Source organism: Bufo gargarizans, chromosome 8, assembly GCF_014858855.1.
Source record: "Bufo gargarizans isolate SCDJY-AF-19 chromosome 8, ASM1485885v1, whole genome shotgun sequence".
Classification (NCBI taxonomy): Eukaryota; Metazoa; Chordata; class Amphibia; order Anura; family Bufonidae; genus Bufo; species Bufo gargarizans.
In genome coordinates, this window is record NC_058087.1 from 61,514,676 (window position 1) to 61,537,212 (window position 22,537).

The 22,537-nt window shown below is 41.4% G+C and overlaps 1 protein-coding gene across 1 annotated transcript in view; it reads left to right on the forward strand.

Annotated features, from left to right (window-relative positions):
* The window catches only part of FN1 (fibronectin 1), a 57,871-nt gene that overhangs the window by 30,266 nt on the left and 5,068 nt on the right, over nt 1-22,537 (forward strand). The window contains 23 exon segments of the mRNA XM_044303390.1: nt 130-396; nt 1,187-1,281; nt 1,916-2,084; nt 2,193-2,279; nt 2,635-2,826; nt 5,221-5,493; nt 6,883-7,065; nt 8,191-8,280; nt 9,149-9,418; nt 9,498-9,614; nt 9,899-10,063; nt 10,199-10,354; nt 12,047-12,160; nt 13,354-13,574; nt 13,576-13,624; nt 14,017-14,204; nt 15,073-15,160; nt 15,424-15,600; nt 15,711-15,800; nt 15,923-16,102; nt 16,691-16,780; nt 19,521-19,981; nt 22,208-22,346. Coding sequence (XP_044159325.1) covers nt 130-396; nt 1,187-1,281; nt 1,916-2,084; nt 2,193-2,279; nt 2,635-2,826; nt 5,221-5,493; nt 6,883-7,065; nt 8,191-8,280; nt 9,149-9,418; nt 9,498-9,614; nt 9,899-10,063; nt 10,199-10,354; nt 12,047-12,160; nt 13,354-13,574; nt 13,576-13,624; nt 14,017-14,204; nt 15,073-15,160; nt 15,424-15,600; nt 15,711-15,800; nt 15,923-16,102; nt 16,691-16,780; nt 19,521-19,981; nt 22,208-22,346 — 3,861 coding nt within the window.

Below are 22,537 nucleotides of genomic sequence, written 5' to 3' on the forward strand. Positions count from 1 at the left end.
GGGTGAGGAATGGGTTTTAATACATTTTATTTTATCAGCAATACGTGATCGGTAAAACGCACATACATCTAATTGTGTTGGCACTAAATCTTCACTTGGGCATAACCATGTATTCTTTTTCCTTTCTAGAATTGGATTCCCCAAGCGATCTGAGGTTTGAGGACCTGACCGAATCTTCGGTCCTTATCGTTTGGACGGCTCCTCGTTCTAAGATCAACCGCTACCTTCTTTCAGTGGGTCAAACCCGAGGAGGTCAGCCTACTCAGCTTCAAGTAAATCCACCTGCAACAAGCTACAAAATTAAAAACCTTCTCCCGGGAACAGAGTACACGGTCTCTCTGGTTGCTCTGAAGGAAAACCAGAGGAGTAACCCAACTAATGGAATATTCTCAACCTGTAAGTATAAAGGTTCTGACACCCTCTCTAATACTGTCTAATAAAACGGACATTACATTTCTGACTGCGGATGCGGCACATCTTCCAAGAACCTTATTGCAATGCTTTCTACCTTTTAAAGATCCACATAGCACTTCATAAATCTGGAATGTTTAGTTAGAACAGCTTGCTTCTGTGTATACGTTTAATTGTGGCAGCCACAATTCATACTCTGTACCCAGGCTATGAATAGGTTACACACCTCTTCTACCCAAGTGTTGCTATTTTTTGTGCAGCAGTTGAAGAGTTAAACTATTTAGTATTCTAGGAATGTATCTCTGTCCAGCTAGGAATTCTCAAACTTTCTTGTGTCCGGACACATCACACTTTTCATTTCTAATTTGCTCATTTCTAGTTTGAAGTTTAGCTTGCATCTTAAAACACCACTTGACTGTTCTTCAAACATTTGAGTGGGTTACAGATTTGCCAGGCCTGTTGGATATGAAAAGCAAAGGGGAATATTTTGTGATCTTGGCAGTGGTCGTGTAACCACTTCAAGCCGTCTGCAGGATGTAGGCTGAAGCAAATGGTGCCTTGTTGAACTAACCTCATGAGACTCATAAGTGGGGTCCTGAGCACACACTCTGAGAACAGACTGCTGTAAACATCCCGTACAGATCCCTTGGGCTAAAACTGTGTGGGAGATAAATCAATGCAAATGTATGCTCATTTTCCGCTATGTGTTTGCATATATAACTAATCCGCTGTGATGATTTTACAAATTCTCTTCACTGTTCTTGTGAATTTGCAGTGGAACCCGTAGGTTCAATCCCTCCATACAACACAGAAGTTACAGAGACCACGATAGTCATTACTTGGACTCCTGTACCCAGGATTGGATTTAAGGTATGCACCTACAGCCTAATATCAGTTAGTGGTATTGGAAGCCATTTAACACTTGGATCACAAGAGGCTTACATAATGCCTTGAACCTGAACTGACTGATTTTCCTATAATTGTCCATCACATATCTATACAGCAAAGAAACAAATCCTTATACCGTGATAGTGGGCAGGTATCTCTCCAGAACTGCTATTGTATAGTGTAGATCTAGCCTGATGAGTATGGAGGCATCCATTACAGCTTGCATACAGCGGTTTCAAACGTTTTAGCCTTAGTGCTATATATAAAAGCCATGGCTGTAGAAGTATAGCAGGGTAGTAACATTAGGACTAAGGTCTTATAAATACATTTTTTATTATTTTATTTTTTGTCTGAGTTTGTTTCAAAGTATATTCCCTTATAAGCAAAGCTAATTCTTCAAAATCTTATTCCTTAAATTTTGTACTTTTGGAATATTTGCAAGGTATATAGAAAAATCTCTTATGTGGGTTTGTTTTTTTCCTTCTGTAACATGCTTTCTTTCAGGAGGGTGGGTGAGTATTATGTGCTACACTTCAAGCAGTAGGTCCCACATTTTATTTATTGGATTATATTCCACACAACAGCCTCCTAACTCTGATACTTTTCATATTGCTAGTTGGATGTGCGTCCGAGCCAAGGCGGTGAAGCACCCAGAGAAGTTATCTCTGAGTCTGGCAGCATCGTAATCTCTGGTCTTACCCCAGGTGTTGAGTACACCTACAGCATCTCTATTTTGAAGGATGGTGAAGAGAGTGAATCTCCAATTACAAAGACTGTTGTGACACGTAAGGATCGGTTACTTTATTTTATTTTTTGCTTTCAGGGTTTGCTTAAACCTTGAGTTTTAAATTTTGACATTTGTAACAGTTTTTTGTTCCTTTCAATTCTTACAGCTCTTTCCCCTCCAACAAACCTCCGTCTCCACCCAAGTCCAGATTCTGTTACTTTGACCATCTATTGGGACAGAAGTACATCTCCAGGTAATGGCTCAGGATATTAACTTCATGAAAACTGTACACTAAAGGGTTATTCCCATCATTATGCCCTTGACCTCTTAGCCAATGCAAAGTACTTTGTGTGCCTCTCTCTCCATTGAAGTCTTTTGGAATTCTGAAAATGTGTGGTTCTTTCTGTAACCCCCATAGACTTCATTGTAGAGAGTTGCGCGCAAGTGTGACAACCTTTCCATTAAAGTCTATGCAACAAGAATTGGCCACTCTGCATTGGTAACAGGGGTCTAAGAACCCTAAATCTCCAAATGGGTGGATGTCACGCATGGGAACACCACTTATCCTCTATAGCATGACAAGTTATTTCCTCTGTTTTTCTCCTCAGGCGTTACTGGATACAGGATAACCTCAGCTCCCACAGATAGGCAGCTTGGCTACCCCACCGAGGAGGATGTTGACGCAAGGCAGAGTTCTTTCACTTTTGAAAGCCTTAGTCCCGGTGTGGAATATAATATCAGCGTCTATGCAATTAAGGGAGATGAGGAGAGTGTCCCCCTATCCAAAATAGTTACTCAAGGTAATGATGAACGATCTTGTTCCTTTATTTATTGTTTTAGGTATTGACTTGTGGGATTGATGAATTTGGCTATTAACAGTCCTTTTCCTAAATCTGCCTGATTGCTTATAGCAAGCTGCTATATACGGTAACCATTTATCAAATGGGTTTTATTTTATACAGTCAGCCATAAGCACAGGTAGGCAACAGACTTGATGGAGGGTCAAGTCTTTATGGCGATTAGCAGTTGACATGCAAATTCAATGCCTGCGTTACCTCATGTATGTAGGATTTTGATTTGCATGGATAATGGGAAGTAAGAGGAGGCCACCAAGTGCGACTTCTCATTATTATTGGAGTCCATGACCATTCACTTCTATTATCTTGCTATCTATGCAAGGTGTCCCCCTTTTTTTTTTATTTTTATTTTTATTTTTTTTCCTCTCCTTAGTTTGCCTGTTAAAATTGATACTGTCAAATATCTTGTTGGTTGCATATATTTCTGCTGCATGTGAAGGCTGACTCCACCTGGAAAGAGTTTCAGATACCACTTTAGAAAGCCAAAATTGTAGACAAATCATTCATACCATGAGGTTACATCCTAGCTTTATTTGAGAAAACCTAGATGGTAAATTGATTTTAGGTGGACTTGTCCTTTTTAAGCATTAGTTTCTACCTTACTAATATTTGCTGAGGCAGCTTTACTTTTTCTGTTTGGATTTGCTGCACTGCTCCAAGCCAAAACCTGCCAATGTGTGTCCAGGGATGTATCTCGATACTTTGCGGCAAATATTGATTCATTTACCAATCCTGACATAATTAAGTCAATCATGAGAGGTAAACTACAGCCTGAAGGCTCAGTAGTAAATAGGGTGCCCCAAGAAAAAGGATTTTATATAAATTTTTGCAACACTTATAAGTCTACTGTGTTTCCAATGTAAATAATTTAGTTGATGAGCAATTTTGATTAAGGGTAAGGCCAAACAGGGGCAGATGGTGACGAGAGTACGGTTTAGAGGATAAAACTGCTGTCCTGGCACACTGAAGCATCAACTTAAAGGAGGTATCCAGCCTAGGAACTGACAAACCCAGTGATCCTAATCTAACAAAACTCATCTGTCTGGTCTCGCCATGCCTGCGCCCCTGCCCTGTTCCCAGATGCCCCTGAGGACTAGGACCTGAGACTGCTGCAGCCAATCACAGTCCTCAGTGACCTGTCCTGAGCATAGGTCATCCGTATTTAAGTTTCAGAAAACCCTTTTAAATGGCACTTCTCCAGCGTGTCTCTAGCACTGACTTATTTAGGGGGGGGGGGGGGGGTTGTAATGAGGCAGTTTAGGACTATTGGGGACAAGTCCTTAACATTCAATTTGAAATTTGCAGCAGCCGCATGCCATTGTGGTTTTTGGTGGCTGCTATGACCGTGCCATAAAGGTGGTAGATATGATAATCACTTTCCTATTTTCCAGTGGGGACAGCAATGAAGTGGAGCTTAAAGGTGGATTTAGATGAGCAGATTATGATTTGAAAGCAAGGGATGAATGAGAATTGTGGCATGTAAATGTTTGACGATTGAACTAGCTATCCAAAAAATCTTGTTCAACGTCTGTAATCATTGATGCGAACAAGTACAATCATTGTCGTTGATGAATTGCGTTATGTAAATTTTGATTGTGCGCTTTCTTGATAGAGAGCCCAGTGAAGGTTGGCATATAAATGATTATACGATTTGAAAAGAAGAACATTTTTTACACGATAATCCTTTCCTTTAAATGCTAGCGGTCTGCTAGAACTTTCACTCGGTAGTTGCTTGTGTTGGTGATCACTTAAACTATTATCTTCTCATCTAAATCCACCTGGTTCACACATAGTTTGGATAATTGAGGGAGTTTTTGAGGCAGATTTTTCTACAGCTTTTTCAGCCAAAGCCGGAAGTAGATCTGATTCCTTTCAAATCCACTTCTGGCTTTGGCTACAAAAACCTGCAGGAAAATGTGCCTCAAAACCTTCTGCTAAAACTGTCAACCTACCCTAAAAATGACACCACTGCATCTAAAGATGGTTTGAATATAAAATCTGCAGTTAAGTTTACAAAACGGAGTTCTCCACTTGGAAATGTGGAAATGATGTGCAAAACTACTTGCTTAGTATGAATAATGCCAAAACAATTGCTTCCGAAGTATATTGGTTGCACATGATTATGGCATGTGTATATTAATCTGGGTACTATCTGATCAAGCTTGCAAATCTTTATGCATCGATTCCATTCTGTATTTAATTGAATCCGACACACTTGGAATATCTGTTGCTTTCAAGTAATTACCTGTAATTGTATGCAATCCTTGACTGACTTGCTTTGCTTCCTTTCTTGCAACCACCAATTTTTGCTTCTTTTGACATGCATCGCCCTGCCAGAAATTCCCCAGCTCACTGATCTAAAGTTTGTCGATGTAACTGACACAAGCATTGATCTGAGGTGGACTCCCATTAATTCCACCACCATTATTGGCTACCGAATCACGGTGGTTGCTGCTGGAGAGTCTGTCCCCATCTATGAAGAATTTGTGCACCCCTCTGAGGGGTATTACAAGGTCTCAGGATTGGAGCCCGGCATTGACTATGAGATCAGCGTCATAACCCTCATTAGCGGCGGAGAGAGCACCCCGACCACACTCGTGCAACAAACCGGTGATTGTACACTCCTTGCAAATATGCAGAGGCAGAGCTTTATGTGCTCACCAGCAGGACAGCTGTAAGGCAGTGGGGTTCTTGACTAGTGATGATGTGGCACTTCTTAAGGCTCCCAAACACATTGACTAGCTGTTGGGAGAGCAGAGAAGGCCACTGCCAGACACTTCTGGCGGCAGCTTATCTCCTGGGAGAACAAAAGGCTGAGGCAAAATCAGTTTGCCTAATCCTTGTCTAACCTGATATCATCTGTCGTGGGAGGGTCGGGAGCTCCCCACACACAGTATCTTGTATGGTCAACTTAAGTGATAGGAAAAAAAAATTCTTCAGAGCATGGCAGATGCATTTTGTAATGCTGTGTATTGGCCTAGAAAATTGTGTATTAATTCACCTATCACTAATGGTACCAAATTGGCCTGAGTATGCTCTTGCCATGCTTAAACACTGCACTTGTGCTTTAGCTTTATTCTTATTGAAATTAATGAATGGTCTTTGCTGGTGATCCACCTAGAGCTTTGTCCACCTTCAGTGCATGAAACTTCAATAGTGCTTGCTGCTGCTTCGGTTTTGGTTCGATCTGCTGGAATAATTTTAGTGTATATGCCTCTTTTGGTTCTCCATGTTTCTCCATGTAAATAAAGCATATACTTTACTATTTGGGTATAGCACAGCTACAGACATGCTAACGTTCTGCACATAGATTATTTATTATATATATATTTTACACAGACTTGGGTAGGAGTCAAGTCAGTCACACACATAGGACAAAGAGGGGTGTAGTGATAAAAGTAATCACATGTATAACATTACTGACTATTGTTGCAGGATATGTAACAGAGTACCTAGATGTTACTAAACCCTGATTTAACAAAAAGTGCATATTGTAAGATTAAAATAAGAGGTCTGTAGTTAATAGGTTATAAAATAAATATTCTTGGGTCATAGACATTTAGTTCCACCATTAGTTTCCACCATTAGGTCTCTTGCACACAAACGTATGGCTTCTTCAGCAAAAAAACGAATCCGCAAGAAAAAACAGATGACGCCCATGTGCATTCTGTTTTTTGCGGAATGGAATAGCTGGCCCCTGATAGAACAGTACTATTCTTGTCCGTTATGCAGACAATAATAGGACATGTTCTATATTTGAATGGAAATACGGAAATGAAAGGCATATGGTGTACTTTTTTTTTTTTTTTTTTTTTTTTCTTCTTCTTCGGATCTATTGAAATAAATGGAACGGAGAATAAAACTATTGTGTGCAAGAGACCTTAAACTAATATTTAAGCGTTCCATTACTGTAGTGTGTGTATATATATTAATAATATAATACTTTCAATCTGCATGGATGTACTTTGTAATTTCCTTTTCAATGTTGCACATTTCTAGCTGTGCCACCCCCAACTCAGTTGCGCTTCACCAATACTGGTCCTGACACAATGCGTGTCACTTGGGCTCCACCGACGTCCATTGAGCTTTCCAGTTTCCTTGTGCGCTTCTTTCCAGTGAAGAAACCAGATGATGTCACTGAGCTGTCAATTTCTCCATCTGATAGTATGGTTGTGCTAACAAGTAAGTTTACACCTGGGATGGGGTTTAAAATGTATAGTCCTTATATTTTTATCATCTATTTTTTTTTTTTTTTTTTTTTTTATAGTTTTCTTGTATTATGTATACTTGCACATTTTGATCCGCCAATATTTTACTGTAGTAAGGGTCTATCTAAGGAAAGTACTGGGAACATCAAGCTGAGCTACAAGGAACTCCGAAACTTGCTCATTGGTGCAGATTTACTAATCTTGTATTGTATTTAGACAGCATAACTTTGACCAGGCAGTCTAAAGATGCACCAGATTTATCAGTGGTCCACACTGTATAATCCTGCTGGACATGTTACACTTTAACTTTTTACCACCTACTGCTTGGCTTACTTTGCACAAAAATTTTGAAGAATCTTACTTTTTAAACCACGTCCTTTCCCACTGATCCCGTGTCCCCTTTTCCTCTAAAGGTGCATTTACACCAACAGATAATCTGACCAATTTCTGTCCAATCATACCAATAGTTGGGGGGGGGGGGGTGGTATGAGAAAAGATCTGTGTGTGTAAACTATCATCTGGGCCAATGATTGGTCATACAATCTGTCAGATAATTTGTTGGTGTAAATGCACCCTAAGACCAGGGGCAGACTGGCCATAGATCCTACAGGGAAATTTCCTGGTAGGCCAAAGCCCAGGGGGCCACTCAGACCCTACTCATGGCCACCATCTGGGTTCATAACAAGCTGATGTTCTAAGAGTTAATTATCGCTAGGATCATGAGTTACTTTGGCACCTGGCCGGCAGCTGCTGGTGGCCTCCTCAACTCCTCAGAACGGTGATACAGTTGAATCCTGTAGTAGTATTTTGTGCTGCACTGTGGTATTTGGCTCTGCTGCGGCGGTACTTTTTGCTGCACTACAGTACTGCATGGGGCATATATTTTTTTTTCCCAGGGCCACTTTAAGTTCCCAGTCCGCTCTTGCTGAAGTCAAATGTCTAAAGCGCCTAATAAATGTGGTGCAAAGCATGTATGCCGGATTTAGATGTAGACTGAGTCAGAATTCTCTAGATCAATAAATCTCCTCCATTTATGTTAATTAAATATTTAAAGGGATACATAAGCTTGGAGTTTATTTTATTTTCTATTTTCTTAAAGATCTGCTGCCATTTACGGAGTATCGGGTCAACGTTCACTCTGTTTATGAAGAAAGAGAGAGCACTGAACTTACTGGTGTGCACAGAACAAGTAAGCATATGAAATCCAATGTTATAAATCTTCTAAAAAAAGTGTGTGTAAATTGTTCCTTAACGTATAAAAATGTTTTCCAAAAATGACAGCAGGAAACAATAGTCATTGCACTCAAGTTTTCCCAGATTCCTTGATTGCAGATTCCTTGATTGGAAACGTCACTTTGTAACTTGGGTGACATGGCTTATTGGAACTACAGTATTTTCTATTTATGCCAGTGCTGACACAGGATTTTAGATAATGTACTGTATCTGGATTTAAGTTGGCACAAAGGGTTAATTTGCACCCATACAGAAACTGCTTTGATGTGGTAACAGCTGCAGTCCCTCATACCAGCATGTTCCACTCAGAAGTTGCTGAATAGTAGAAAGGACATGCAACAGATGTTGACTACTATTTGGGCGTTTCATTCCATGGAGCCTTAGATACCTCCATTTCAACCAGTAGTATGGAGATATTAAATCCCCCTATGTAGGTTGCATTCTTGCCAGAAGAATGATTTTGGGCTTAACTTTACTTGACTACCGGGCAAACATTACGGTGCAATACCTAACCTTCACCCTAAAAGATCATTTACTTAAAAAAATAAATAAAAATTAAACGATTATAGAAGATCATTCACATAAGTTATTTTAGGATCTGTGAACCTGGCCTTTTAAAGTGCAACAGTACTTATGGTGGAAGATCATTATAGACTCCCAAAGTGACCAAACAAAACGATCCGTTGCGTGATTTTACATGTGTATGGATTATCATTTGTGAATATTATGCCGTTTATTAGCATCTTATTGATTTTTCTGTAGAGAAATAAATATTTAACTTCATAAACATTAATGGTTCTTCTATATTTGTGCTCTTAATACAGCGTTGGACTCCCCAACTGGAATTGACTTTTCTGAAATCACCACCAACTCCTTTACTGTGCATTGGATTGCTCCCCGTGCCACCATCACTGGCTACAAAGTCAAGTACCAGTTGGAGAGTGGAGCTGGGCGTCCTAGAGAGGAAAGAATTCCACCATCTCGCAACTCGATCACCCTTACTAACCTCATTCCAGGCTCTGAATACATTGTGAGCATCACTGCGGTCAGTGGGCCTCAAGATAGCTTACCACTTGTAGGACAACAGGCTACGGGTAGGTGTTTGGATTTTTGTAATCCTCACGTTTGATGCATCTAAAATAATAATTTAATTCATATATTTTTATTTTTAAGTGTCTGATATCCCAACTGATCTAAAAGCAACGTCTTCTGCTCCCAATACTATTACCATTACCTGGGATGCACCTGCAGTGAATGTGCGGTACTATAGAATTACTTCTTCTGAGACTGGTAAGATGTCATTGGACGTGAAGACCTTTTTATATTAGTGTTCCTCAACTCCAGTCCTTGGGCCCCCTTGCCAGTCATGATTTGGGAATATCTCACAGAATGAATAGCTGTGGTAAGTCTTAATTCATGGACCCTAATTATAACACCTGCCCCATACTAAGGAAATCCTGAAAATATGACTAGTAGGTGGGCCCTGATCACTGGAGTTCAGAAACACTTACTTATATAGTGTCATTGTATTTTATTACCACATTCCCAAATAATGTTTTCATTTGTCTGCACAGATGGTCATAGTCCAGTTCAGGAGTTCACAGTGCCTGGATATTCTAACACTGCAACGATCAATAACCTGAAACCAGGCGTTAGTTACACCATTACTGTATATGCAGTCACTGGCCGAGGAGACAGTCCTGCCACCAGCAAACCTGTCACAATTGTATATGCCACAGGTAAACATGGTGAGCTAAGTATGTACATTTTCACATAATGAAGCTTGTGGGTGCACATTGGAATACAGTCAAGTTTTCAAGGCTTAAAACGGATTATGTATATATAACTTTTTTTATTTTTTAATACTATAACAGGTGTGGAACAGCCCACAGAGATGAAGGTCACTGAGGTCCAGGATGAAAGCATCCATGTACGATGGACACCATCTCCAGGCCATGTCACTGGCTATAGAGTTACTAGTGTGCCCAAAAGTGGGGAGGGTGAGACCATTTCTCAAATTGTACCATCAGGTAAGATTAGGTTCATATAGTATTGTAAGTTTTGATATTTTATATAGGTGTTAAAAATAAGAAAATGAAAAGTGTGGGTAAAATGGCAATGTGGCTTAAAATGTGAACACTAGTGAGTGCTTCCATTATGAAAGCGCTCACTATTATGCAGCAGGCTCAGATCGGTTAAACGCTGTTAGCGCTGGCTGGACTCGCCACCCAATGTTCTTCTCCGGGCTCGCGCTCGCTGTCCTGAGTACAGCGCCATGACGTAATGCATGCGCTTTGACCTGATGCTGTGCAGAAGAAGAACTGGGAGCTGCAGGAAGAGTGGCAGGATGTGTAGAGTGGCGGTGCCGTCTTATTTTTCGACTCTAAAACTGGGTGCATCTCATAAAAGCAAAAAATGTGGTACATTGTGCACAAATTATAGACTTGTGCAATTGATATATAGAAAATAACATTAAAACAACTAAAATAAAATTTCTCTAAAATAATAAATGCATGAAGGCTCCCTCCCAGAAGGAAGAAAGATGTATATAGTACATCCAGTAATGATTCATTTACCCACTAGAGCTCTCTAACATACTTACATTTCTTAGGGGAGGTACTTGCTCTCCGTAAAGGAGTTTTCCGGTTATATTCATTTTTAAGCAAGTGATCGCAGTCTGTTCCGGTCCTCCATCTCAATCTTCTGGTTCCTGCACTGTTTAAATTTGGTGCATTGCCAACGACTGGCTTCAGTGTTGACTTGCTGCTTGTGGCCACATCACCACTGGAGCGGTGCATGTGACCATGCCCATCGGATGTAAACAGACTGTAGGACTGAAGCAGGTAAGGGAATCTTCTGTTTTCCGCAGGTTGTTGTGGGCACTTGCTTTAAAATCGCTATCACTGGAAACCCCTTTAACAGGGTTTTCTAAGATTTTCATACCGATGGCCTGTTCTTTAGGATAGGTCATCAGTATCTGATCGGTGGGGATCCAACACCCGGAACCTCCATCGATCAGCTGTTTGAGAAGGCATCCGCGCACCTGTAAGCGCTGCAGCCTGGTCTCTGCCTTTCCTAGGGCGAGTGACGACTCGTTCATGTCAAGCGGCCTAGGAGAGCAGATCAGCCCCATTCAAGTGCTATGTAAAATGTCAAAAACAAAGAAAAATGGGGGGGCCCACCAATGGATAGAACATTTGGTGTAGTAAAGATGGAGAAGGAGGCAGCAGGTTACATGTTCGGGATAAGACCTAAACATCTTTATTTATTTTTGACACAATGTTATTATTGTATATATTTGCTGGCTTTTTATCAAAAATATGAAATGCTAAAATGTCCTTCCCTCCAAGGTTGTTCTTTTTGTTTAATTTTATATATATATATATATATATATATAGGGCCTCTGCTTGTCCGTTCTCTTTTTATTTATTAAAAATTTTTTCACTTTATTTGAGCACGGAGCACTCATTTCAATGGGTCCGCAACAAAAACGGAAGGTACTGTGTGCTTTCTGTTCCGCCAAAAAATAGAACATGTCCCATTATTGTCCACATTACGGACAAGGATCGGGCTGTTCTATTAGGGGCCAGCTGTTCTGTTCCGCAGAATACACACTGACATCATCTGTGTTTTGCAGACCGCAAAATACATACGGTTGTGTGCATGAGGCCTGAAGCTAACACTACAGCATTTACTTAATTTTTATTTATTTTTTTTTACAGATCAAACTGAGATGACCATTGTGGGACTTCAACCAACTGTTGAGTATGTGGTCAGCGTGTATGCCCAGGGTATAAATGGAGAGAGTGAACCCCTCGTCGAAACAGCCGTTACCAGTGCGTAGCCCAATGCATTTTTTTTTTTTTTTTTTTTCCTGTGTTTTTTATTCTTGAACTATTTTATGAAATATTCTACTCTGTGCCTAGACAGTAAAAACTATAACTAGATTTAAGATGTTCTCTTGACAAGGTTGAGGAGCAAAAACCGGTTAACCGTTCTGCACTGACGTGGTCGACAAACATGTAACAGCAATGCTAAATACCGAATCCAGGGAGTAATGGACATGGCTTTTTACAAAATAATTTACGCATTGATTGCGGCCACTAATTGCTTTTGGTATTAATGCAATAAGACAATTTTATATATTGAGCTTCTGCAATTAGAGAGCTTCCAACTCTTGTCATTTAGGAAAATGTTGCTTCATTCATGCTAGCTCAGCAACTGGTGGTTCTAAATCTGCATCTGCTCCTATAATTTTTAACTCATAGTTTTAGGTGAGCACTATTTAACATGTGGCGCACATGAGAATCACCCTAAACATTTCTGCTTAATGTAATATCAACGTATTAACCTTTTTTCTACTGGACCCTAGTATAGTATTTTTACTATCTTGGGTCCTCTGGATTGAAGGGGTTACATTTGGCCTTACTGGGAATTTAGCTAGAGCTTCTCCACCTAAATCTGTACTTGCAGAAATGTGATTTAGGCTACAGTCACATGACCATATGTGTTTTGCGGTCTGCAAACCGTGGAATGTGCTAAATATGGATACCGGCCATGTGAATCCTGCAGTTTCCACAGGCTCTGTCAAAATTTCTATTCTTGTTCGCAAAACGGACAAGAACTGGACATGTTCTATTATTTTTTTTTCGTGGGACGGCCATATGGATGTTGACTGCACACTGTATCCTGTCTGCATTTTATGCGGCCCAGTTGAAATGAATGGGCCTGAATCCAAAAAATGTAGATCAGATGCAGAAAATGGTCATGTGCATGAGGCCTAATGATGCAATAAAAGTTAAAGCAAGCCAAGGTTAGATCATGCCAATCCTTTTCTGCTCTCACATTAGTGGCATTACTGCTGTGAGCTGAAAATCTGAGTAATCTGATTATTAGAGACTTGTGGAGTAGTAGCTTGGGCATGTTACCTGTAAGTGAAAATGCTGCAATTTGCTTCCTTTCCTGCTGCCTTTCTTCTGTTGCTTGTCTTTGCTGCTAACTGCTTTTATGATTTTAATTTGCCTGACAGACGTTGACCGACCCAAGGGACTGACCTTCCCAGACGTGGGAGCTGATTCAATTAGATTTACCTGGGATGTCCCAGAGGGGCAGGTTACTGGTTACCGAGTGACCTACTCGAGCCCTGAGGATGGAGTCAGAGAGTTGTTTCCTGCACCAGAGTCTGATGATGACGCTGCAGAATTGCACGGTCTCAGGCCAGGCACAGAGTACACTGTGAGCATCGTGGCAATTGCACGATGACATGGAAAGCAAGCCCCTCATTGGAGTCCAGAGTACAGGTATCTAGGGACGCATGGCATGTTCCTTGTGTCCTTTCCTCTTGTCGGCCCCCTTCACTGATACCCAGTTTTTTCACCACTTTCCATGTCTATTTAACTTCCACTTCTTGTGTGCAAGAATGCATCTTTAATGTCCATACATGGAGCCTCACCAACATGGTTGCATTGGATGTTGGTTCAAGTGAGCAACTAAAATGTAGATGTAATATCTTTTTAATGTAGTGTTGGCATGGAAGGTCCATATAATCCATGTTTGAGGAGGATTTTATGGCGTTGTTCTTGATGTTGCATGTTTTTATGCATGTTCTCTTTATATTTTTTTATATTCACCATCTTCTTTTTTTTTTTTAAGTTTAGCCTCATGTATTAAATATTCAGTTTGTGTCTTGCAGCAATTCCTGCACCAACAAATCTTCAGTTCTCTCAAGTGACACCAACTGGCCTTACAATAAGCTGGCATGCACCTAATGTCCTACTTACTGGGTATCGTGTGCGTGTGAGTCCAAAGGATAAAACTGGGCCCATGAAAGAGATTGACCTCCCAGCTAGTACAACGGTCACCTCCATTACTGGACTCATGGTGAGCATCAGCTGGCGCCACTGAAACTATATAGCATTGAATCTTAGTTACCCATTTTTAGACAACTGTACTTGGGGCAAATGTTAGGAGCCAATGAACCTATCAGTATTTTAACAATGGGAGTACCCAAAGAAAACTCAAAGGCATAAGAATAACCTGTTGGGGTTACATTTTGCCACCTCTTAATGGGTAGGAAAAATTAGGGCTGCAACTGTATTCAGAGATGCATATGAATAAGCCAACATGTCTCATGGAGCACTTGTGGAGAGGTGGCTTGTTAAAGGGGCTATCCAGTCATATATAATGATGACCTATCCTCAGGATTAAGTAATCATTATCAGATTGGCGGGGTCTGAGTCCTGGCATCCCTGTCAATCAGCTGTTGTGGGGAGCCGCTACACTCACCGAAGCTTTGGCGAGCGCAGTCGGCTCCATGCATCTCTTTCTAGCACATTGCTGTACGTAGTACAACAGCTGTGCTTAGTATTGCAGCTCAGTCCCATTCACTTCAATGTACGGTCATGTCACATGGCCTAGGAAGAGGCCACGTTGCTCTGAGCGCCCAACCTCTTCTAGGTGTCGGACCCCTACCAATCTGATATTGATGACCTATCCTGGGGATAGGTAATCAATATTTATTATTGAATAACACCTTTATTATTTTATGCACTTATCTAGTGCTACTATATTCCGCAGCACTTGAGTGAGCCTGATGCCAACTTCTAAAGTTCCCTATCAGTATGTCTTTGGAGTGTGGGTTATGCACTTTGTATTTATATTGAAAATAAATATATCAGATATGTATGTTTCATTCTTAAATTTCTTTTCTTATACAGTGGCTATAGTAATTTCATGTTTTATTCAACAGGTTGCTACCAAGTATGAAGTCCATGTGTATGCAGTGAAAAATGGGCTGACAAGTCTGCCACTGCAAGGAACAGTTTCTACCCTTGAAAGTAAGTATCCAGGCAGTAGAACATGTAGTCTCTCCTCAATTTTCTCACGACTAAGAAGTCTCTCACACCAATGCTCATAATCTAATGTCCCTGTACAGGACTAGAGTTACACCTTGACCCTTGACTAGTTTTCTTGTCATGGCAGAGTTGTTCCACTCCAGTTGCTTCCCTGCCATGAGAATTTTTATTTATTTTTTTAAAGCAAATTATTGTACACTTATTTCTGTGACTAGCTGAGCTAACATCTCCTTATCTGTTGTCAGACATCAGTCCACCTCGTCGTCCACGTGTTACAGATGTGACAGAAACGACAATAACCCTTACCTGGCGCACCAAGACAGAAACCATCACAGGCTTCCTGATTGAAGCAGTACCTTCTGGAGGTCAGACTCCTATTCAGAGGGTGATCAAACCTGATGTCAGAACCTACACAATCACAGGTAACGTTACATTCTTCATGGATCGTTGAGTGTTTGTAGGGTATAGCTGGGCTTTTGTATATAGAGTGGAGCCTCAACATCTGATAAGTTTGTATAAACTTGTATTCCAGGACTGCAACCGGGAACAGACTACAAGGTCTACCTTTACACCTTAAATGACAATGCCCGCAGTTCCCCTGTCATTGTAGATGCATCAACAGGTAATCATCCTGTCTGAGAAGTGTACAACCGTAATTGGCTTCCTTTTAGATATTTTACAGTTTAGTTGTGTTTGTTTTTTCACTATGTAAACTTCTAAATAACTTTCAAACTTATTTTACAGCTGTGGACAGCCCGTCCAATCTGCGCTTCTTGACCAGCACACCCAACTCTCTCTTATTCTCCTGGCAACCTCCTCGCTCCCGTATTACAGGTTACATTATTAAGTATGAGAGAGTTGGTGGAGTGCCTAAGGAACATCTGCCCCGCCTTCCAGCAGGAACCACCGAGGCCACCATCACTAGTGAGTGCTACCTCTTAAAGATTGTCCACGTAACATGGTTATTATTAGTGTCTTATTGCAAGGACCTCCATCTTTTAAGAGGTTATCCCATGATTCATGTAAAAAATAAATTGTATATAATCTAGGACACACAAACTCCTTTCTAACAAAGCTAGGACCAGTCCTGTACCTCACATGGATCCAGAGATCTCCCCATTCATTGCTTCATTTGTTCTATTAGATTTATTGCAAGCTGTCTGCTTAGCTGCAGCTAGTGACAGTTGAAGAATGGAACTGAGCATGTTGCTTCCTTTTTCAATAAGCAGGACAAAGAAATTAAAAACATGGCAAATAGCAGGTGGCGCTATACAGATGGATTTCATTAAGTAACTCAGTAGCTATAATACATTTTATTACATGCAGTTACAAAACTACTCTGCTACTACTGCAGCATCCCTTCCTATGTGTGTTTTTTCTGGGCACCTTTGTAGCAGGTGGATATGCAATGAAGAGGAAGAAATAAGTGGTCGGCACCTTTACTGAACAATTTATTGTAATTTTTCATGATGTTTATTTCTCAAATTTCCTTTTATTTAAATTTTTTTGTAGACTTGGAGCCTGGTGTAGAATACATAATCTACGTCATTGCTGTCAGGAATAACCAGAAGAGTGAGCCTCTTACTGGCCGGAAGAAGACAGGTATTTTTACATTTTATATATTTATAATTGAAGATTTAGTTTTAAACAGACCCCACATCTGAAAGTAGTATACATGCATTATTGTGGACCCTCCCTATTAAGGACTTAAGATGGCCAACATAACTGTGGTGGCAATAAGCGGGTACCATTATCCTTTCCCATGTAACCTGTTGCTGCAGCAGCTTACGCCGATCACATTAGATTTTAAAATGCTACATAATTGCCTAGTTTGGAGTTCAGATCTGTTGTGTGTGTTCCCCCTCCAGGCTACTTTCACACTAGCGGTTTTTTTTTTGTTTTTTGGTTTTTTTTGCGGCTCCATCTTGGATCTGCCAAAACGCTTCTGTTACAATAATACAACCGCATGCATCCGTCATGAACGGATCTGGTTGTATTATGTCTTCTATAGCCAAGACCCTTATCCATTCAGAATGCATTAGGGCAAAACTAATTAGTTTTGGACCGCTTGTGGGCGCCCATGATGGATCTCACAAACGGAAAGCCAAAACGCCTAGTGTGAAAGTAGCCTTGGTTGATTTTTCAAATCTGCCATGTTGCGTCCTCCCTTCAGATCCCCCTGTACACAGCTGGAACACAGATTGTTTCATGCCACCTGTCATACTTGGTTCATTAAGGGTATGTCCACATGAGCCAGAATTCCTGCTGCAGGAGTTTCCACAGCAAAATGCGCATCAAAACTTGACGAGCATTTAATTTCACCCTGTGAATTGCAAAGGGCAAAAATCTATGGTGGAAATCCACTGCATTATCTGTCTTAAGTCTGTATTCCAAGGGTATATGGAGAATATTGAGGAGCGAATACGCATCAAGGTAGATTTAAAGAGGGAATCTCCACAAACACGGCCTGGGATGTCTGCTGTGTGTGAAGCTAGCCTAATGCAAAGGGAGGCTCATTTAAACATTTTTTTTTAAAAATGGCTTGTAGTGCATTGCAATTTGTAGTTTGCACGCTGCTCACTTATTTATTTATTTTTTGCCACTATACATTGCATAGGTTTCGTTTTTTTTTATTGCCTGTTGCGCTAATATGCTTTGAGGCATAATCTGTGTGGTGATTGTGACCAAATTAATTGTAATTGACTAGTAACTATACTTTAAAGGGGGTATTCCCATCTTAGACAATGGGGGCATATCGCTAGGATATGCCCCCATTGTCTGATAGGTGCGGGTCCCACCGCTGGGACCGTCCACGACCAGGCGCTAATCCCCGCCTCTCCCATGGAAGTCAATGGGAGCATGCCGCGCATGCGCGGCCCATGCTCCCATTCCTTTCTATGAGGCAGACTGAAATAGCCGAGCCAGAGCTTGGCTATTTTCGGTGGCCCCCATAGAAATGAATGGAGGGCGGCTGCGCATGCGCAGTGCGCTGTCCTACACTTTCGGGTCTCTGTTCTCATTATAGGTGCGGGTCCCAGCGGTGGGACCTACACCTATAAGACAATGGGGTCATATCCTAGCAATATGCCCCCATTGTCTGAGATGAGAACCCCTTTAAGGGAAAATCGGATTTTTTTTTTTTATGGGAATATATTCTGAATTATTTTGTAATTATACATTCTAGTCTGGTGTTCTGGCATCCAGCACATGCTATATGCTGGGTAACTTAATTTCTTAAAGGGCTTTAATGTGATTTTTATATTGCTGTACTATCCTCTGGATAGAACGATATCAGACTGGCAGGGGTTTGACACCCTGCACGCCAACCAATCTGTTAGGGAGTTGCTTCTGCCCTAAAGCTACACGGCACCGTCCATTGTGTAGTAGACTGAGCTGGTTACTGCAGTGCTGCTCCCATTACTTTAATGGGAGCATTGCTGCAATAACCAGTTCCATCCAACTCTCATTCAATGGAGCTGTGTTCTGGTGCTGGAGCCACTCGGACCTCAACTGTAGTGATTTGACTGTATAGTTTATGGCGCCTTGGCCGCCCATAACAGCTGATCGGTGGGTGTGTCGGGTGTCAAACGACCACTATGTGATGTTGATGACCTAACGTGGATAGGTCATCAATATCTGTAGCTCGGACGACCCCTTTAACTGTAGAATTTTAAGTAAGACTTTAAATTGAGCACATTTCTTTTTTGTAATTAAACAAATTATATCTGTAATTTCATAATTTATCTTAATTCTATTTTAAAAATGGGAGATCCATGTATAAAGCTGAAATATCAGTCTACCAAAAGTACAGTTTTTTGTATCTGTAGCAGTAAGGCTAGTTTCACACTAGCATTACAACCATTGGGCAGGCTGCTCTAGCAGAGGAACAGGCTTCCAGAGTTCATTGTATCCGGCATAGCCAGATATTGCCTTTCCCTGCCGGACCCTATGGACTATCGTGCCAAGCATTTTTATTTTTTATCTTTCTTTACCTGGCTGAATCCCAGCACTGATGCTGGAAAAAGTCTGGGTCCTATTCTAGTCAATAGGGCCTGGGGGTACTTCAGCCTTTTCCATTTGTGCTGGATACAATGAACTCTTCACAGGCGGGTCTTCTGCTGGATGGTTGTACTGCTAGTGTCAAACTAGGTTAAATTAATGAATGTTTCAGCTCCCTACTCGGACTCTCCAGTTGATTTTAAGGTGCCTTCTTTACAGCACAGAATTCAATTTACAATTTTCTCAGTACCATGTCTGCTAGATGCAGTGGTACCGCAAATCATTGCTGCTTGCTATAACTAATGCTTTGCTTTTATTGCTCCTAACCCTTTTTTTTGGCCAGACGAGCTCCCTGTATTGGTTACCCTCCCTCACCCCGATCAGGGCCCTGAAATACTCGACGTACCCTCCGAAGCAGAGAAAACTCCCTTTGTTGCACAGAAAACGTTTGACAATGGTAACGGTATCCAACTTCCAGGCTCTGTCGGACCATCCAGCTCTGCTCATGAAGGACAGGTCATTGAGGAACATGGCTTTAGAAGTCCTGTTGTCCCCACCACTGCTTCCCCTGTGAGACCAGGTCAATTTACTCCAGACAGGTATCCGGAAGTATTTGACAGATACCATATCAACAGAGGAGACTTCGATGGGCCTTATCCTCAAGGCTTGCCACCTCAGATCAATGATACTGGTGTACAGGAAGTGTCATCACAAACCACAATTTCATGGAGACCTCTTCTGGAGACCACTGAATATGTAATTTCTTGTCATCCTGTGGGTGAGGAGGAATCTCTTCCTATTGAGGTAAATATGCTGAAATGTATACATTTTGATACCGTTGATTTAGTAGATAATGAATTCTAAAGTTTTTGGTCTACAAAAGTACTTTAGATTGTGTGCATATTAACAAGACCCAGTCATGGGCATGTTTACCCTTTCAGTTGATATTCTTTTTATGAGGAGGAGAGAACGCAGTATAAAATGTATGCTTCTTTAGGCATTCGTGCAGCATAGGGCTATTTCCACTACAGTAAAAGAAAGTGCTTTATGCTTAAGAAAAAAATAAACTGTATGAAGTTAATGGGAGTCTTTCACCACAGACTTCCCGATTAAACAAAGAGGACTGTTGGTTAGCTTTTTGCTCACAAAAATAAAATGTTTCTGAATCTGTGGTTCCTGCTGTATGACATTTTTCCCTAATATGTAAATGAGCTGTTTGGTGCAACAAGGCAGTTACCGTTGCTCTCTTCTAAACAAAGCTCTGCTCCTTCTAGCGCCCATCACCTTCCTCTTTGCATTGATTGACAGGATCAGGCAGTGATGATGAAATCTTTTCTGACTGTCAATCGAAGCTGGGAGGGAAGGACTAGGGCACTAGGAGTGGAGCTTTAGTGCACTGAAAGCAATGTTAACACCCTTGTTGCACCAAACATCCCATTCACATGTTGGGAAAGATGTGATGTAGCCAAAACAAAGCTTTTGGTCACCAGAATAATACGTTTCAATCCCCCTCCTGATCCGAGGCTACCTGCAAATGTTGCAGATAATGCATATTTTTCTACCCTGAAAAAAACGTAGCACAATAAAGTACCGTCAAAGTGAATGACACTTTGGGAAATCTCTTGTACACTTTGGGGGAGACTTATCTCTCTTGCACCTGAGAAGTAGTGTTAAAAAGTCGCAGGTGTGACTTTAAAAAAATAAAATTGTTAAATCTATTGGATTTATGCTACCCTTCGCCACTTTACCAAAAAGGTAGGTGTGGAGGAGGGGTAGTTATTCTTTATTTGCGTCTGTATTCTGGCAGAAATTAAGCCAGAAGTCTATGGCAGCTCAGAGCTGTTTCTGTTTAGGTTAATGGACGATGTGACTAATTTATGACGAGGCATAGACCTCATCATAAATTAGACACAACCTCCTGCAGCGCAGGGAATGTCAAGACTTTTGTTTTTTCTTTCAATGCGGAAATTGACCTGCTGGAAATCTGCAGCATGTCAGTTGTTTCTGCAGATTTCACATTTTGCAATGCAAAGGATGAGATCTGCTCCAAATCTAGAACAAAAAAATGCAAGCACCGCATGAGTATTTTGGTGTGAAATCCACACAAAAAATCTGTGCGGTATTTGTCAACCGGTGCAGGTACAGTGCTCTGTGTTTGAAGGGGTTGTCTCATCTCGGACAATGGGGTCATATCACTAGGATGCTATATAGTCTTATAGGTGCGGGTCCCACCGCTATAGACCCGTAAAGTGGTGGCTGGAGGACTCCAGTCCGGCCACCACTGAGCGCTCTCCCCATAGAAGTTAATGGGAGCGTACCGCACACGACCACATGACATGGCCACCACTCCGTTTGACTTCTATGGGCCAAACGGAAATAGCCGAGCTCTCGGCCATTTTCGGCGGCCCCATAGAAAATAACTGGAGGGTGGCTGCGCATGCGCAGTGCACCCTTCACCACTTTCAGAGCCATGTTCTCGATATGGGTGCGGGACCCGCACCTATCAGATGATCCTAGCGATCATTGTCTGAGATGAGACAACCCCTTTTAATAGCCAAATCTGTGGTGAGACTCCCTCTAAGGACGTAGTATGGATTCCCATGTCTGCTTTTATGGTGGCATTCACTTACACAGTGCAGAGTGGAAAACATGGGATTTTAAAGGAACTATGTTAGCCAGATACCTTGATAGCAGAGTGCCACTAACCTGTCAATAAAGAGAAGTCTTCATAAAATCAATTTGAGGTGTAGGGCAGTATGAGCCAGGAGTTGTAATTATGAGCAGCATTTTTTCCCTTGCCCTCCTGCTGCTGATTGATACCTTTCTCCCTATGCACAGTAATGGGGAGAAAGCTGTCAATCATTAGTTGGAAGGAGTGGTGGGGGGTGAATATGAAGGTCTTCAAGCTCTCAGTGTTGGGCTTTATCTGCACCTGATAAAAGTTTCATATTGACAAGTGATGCACCACTACAGTCAGGGTGCGGCCCTCACATATAATTTTGACCTGTGTCTTCATCAACCATTCTACAGTTTAGAGTTCCTGGGACATCTTCCAGTGCCAGACTAAATGGTCTCAGCCGTGGAGTCACTTACAATATAATTGTGGAGGCACTTAAAGGATCAGATCGCCTCAAGGTCCTTGAGGAACTGGTGACCGTCAGTAATTCTGGTAAGAACACAATGATGCTCCCCCCCCCCCCCCCATACTTTTACCATATTTTAAAGGGATATTACCGTTAAGTTATCCCCTATTAGATTGGTGGGGGGGTCTTATCGCTGGGACCCCACTGATCACAAGAACTGGTGTCCATACTCCCTGCAGCCCTCTGAAATGAACGGGGCAGCCGATTGGGCATGCGC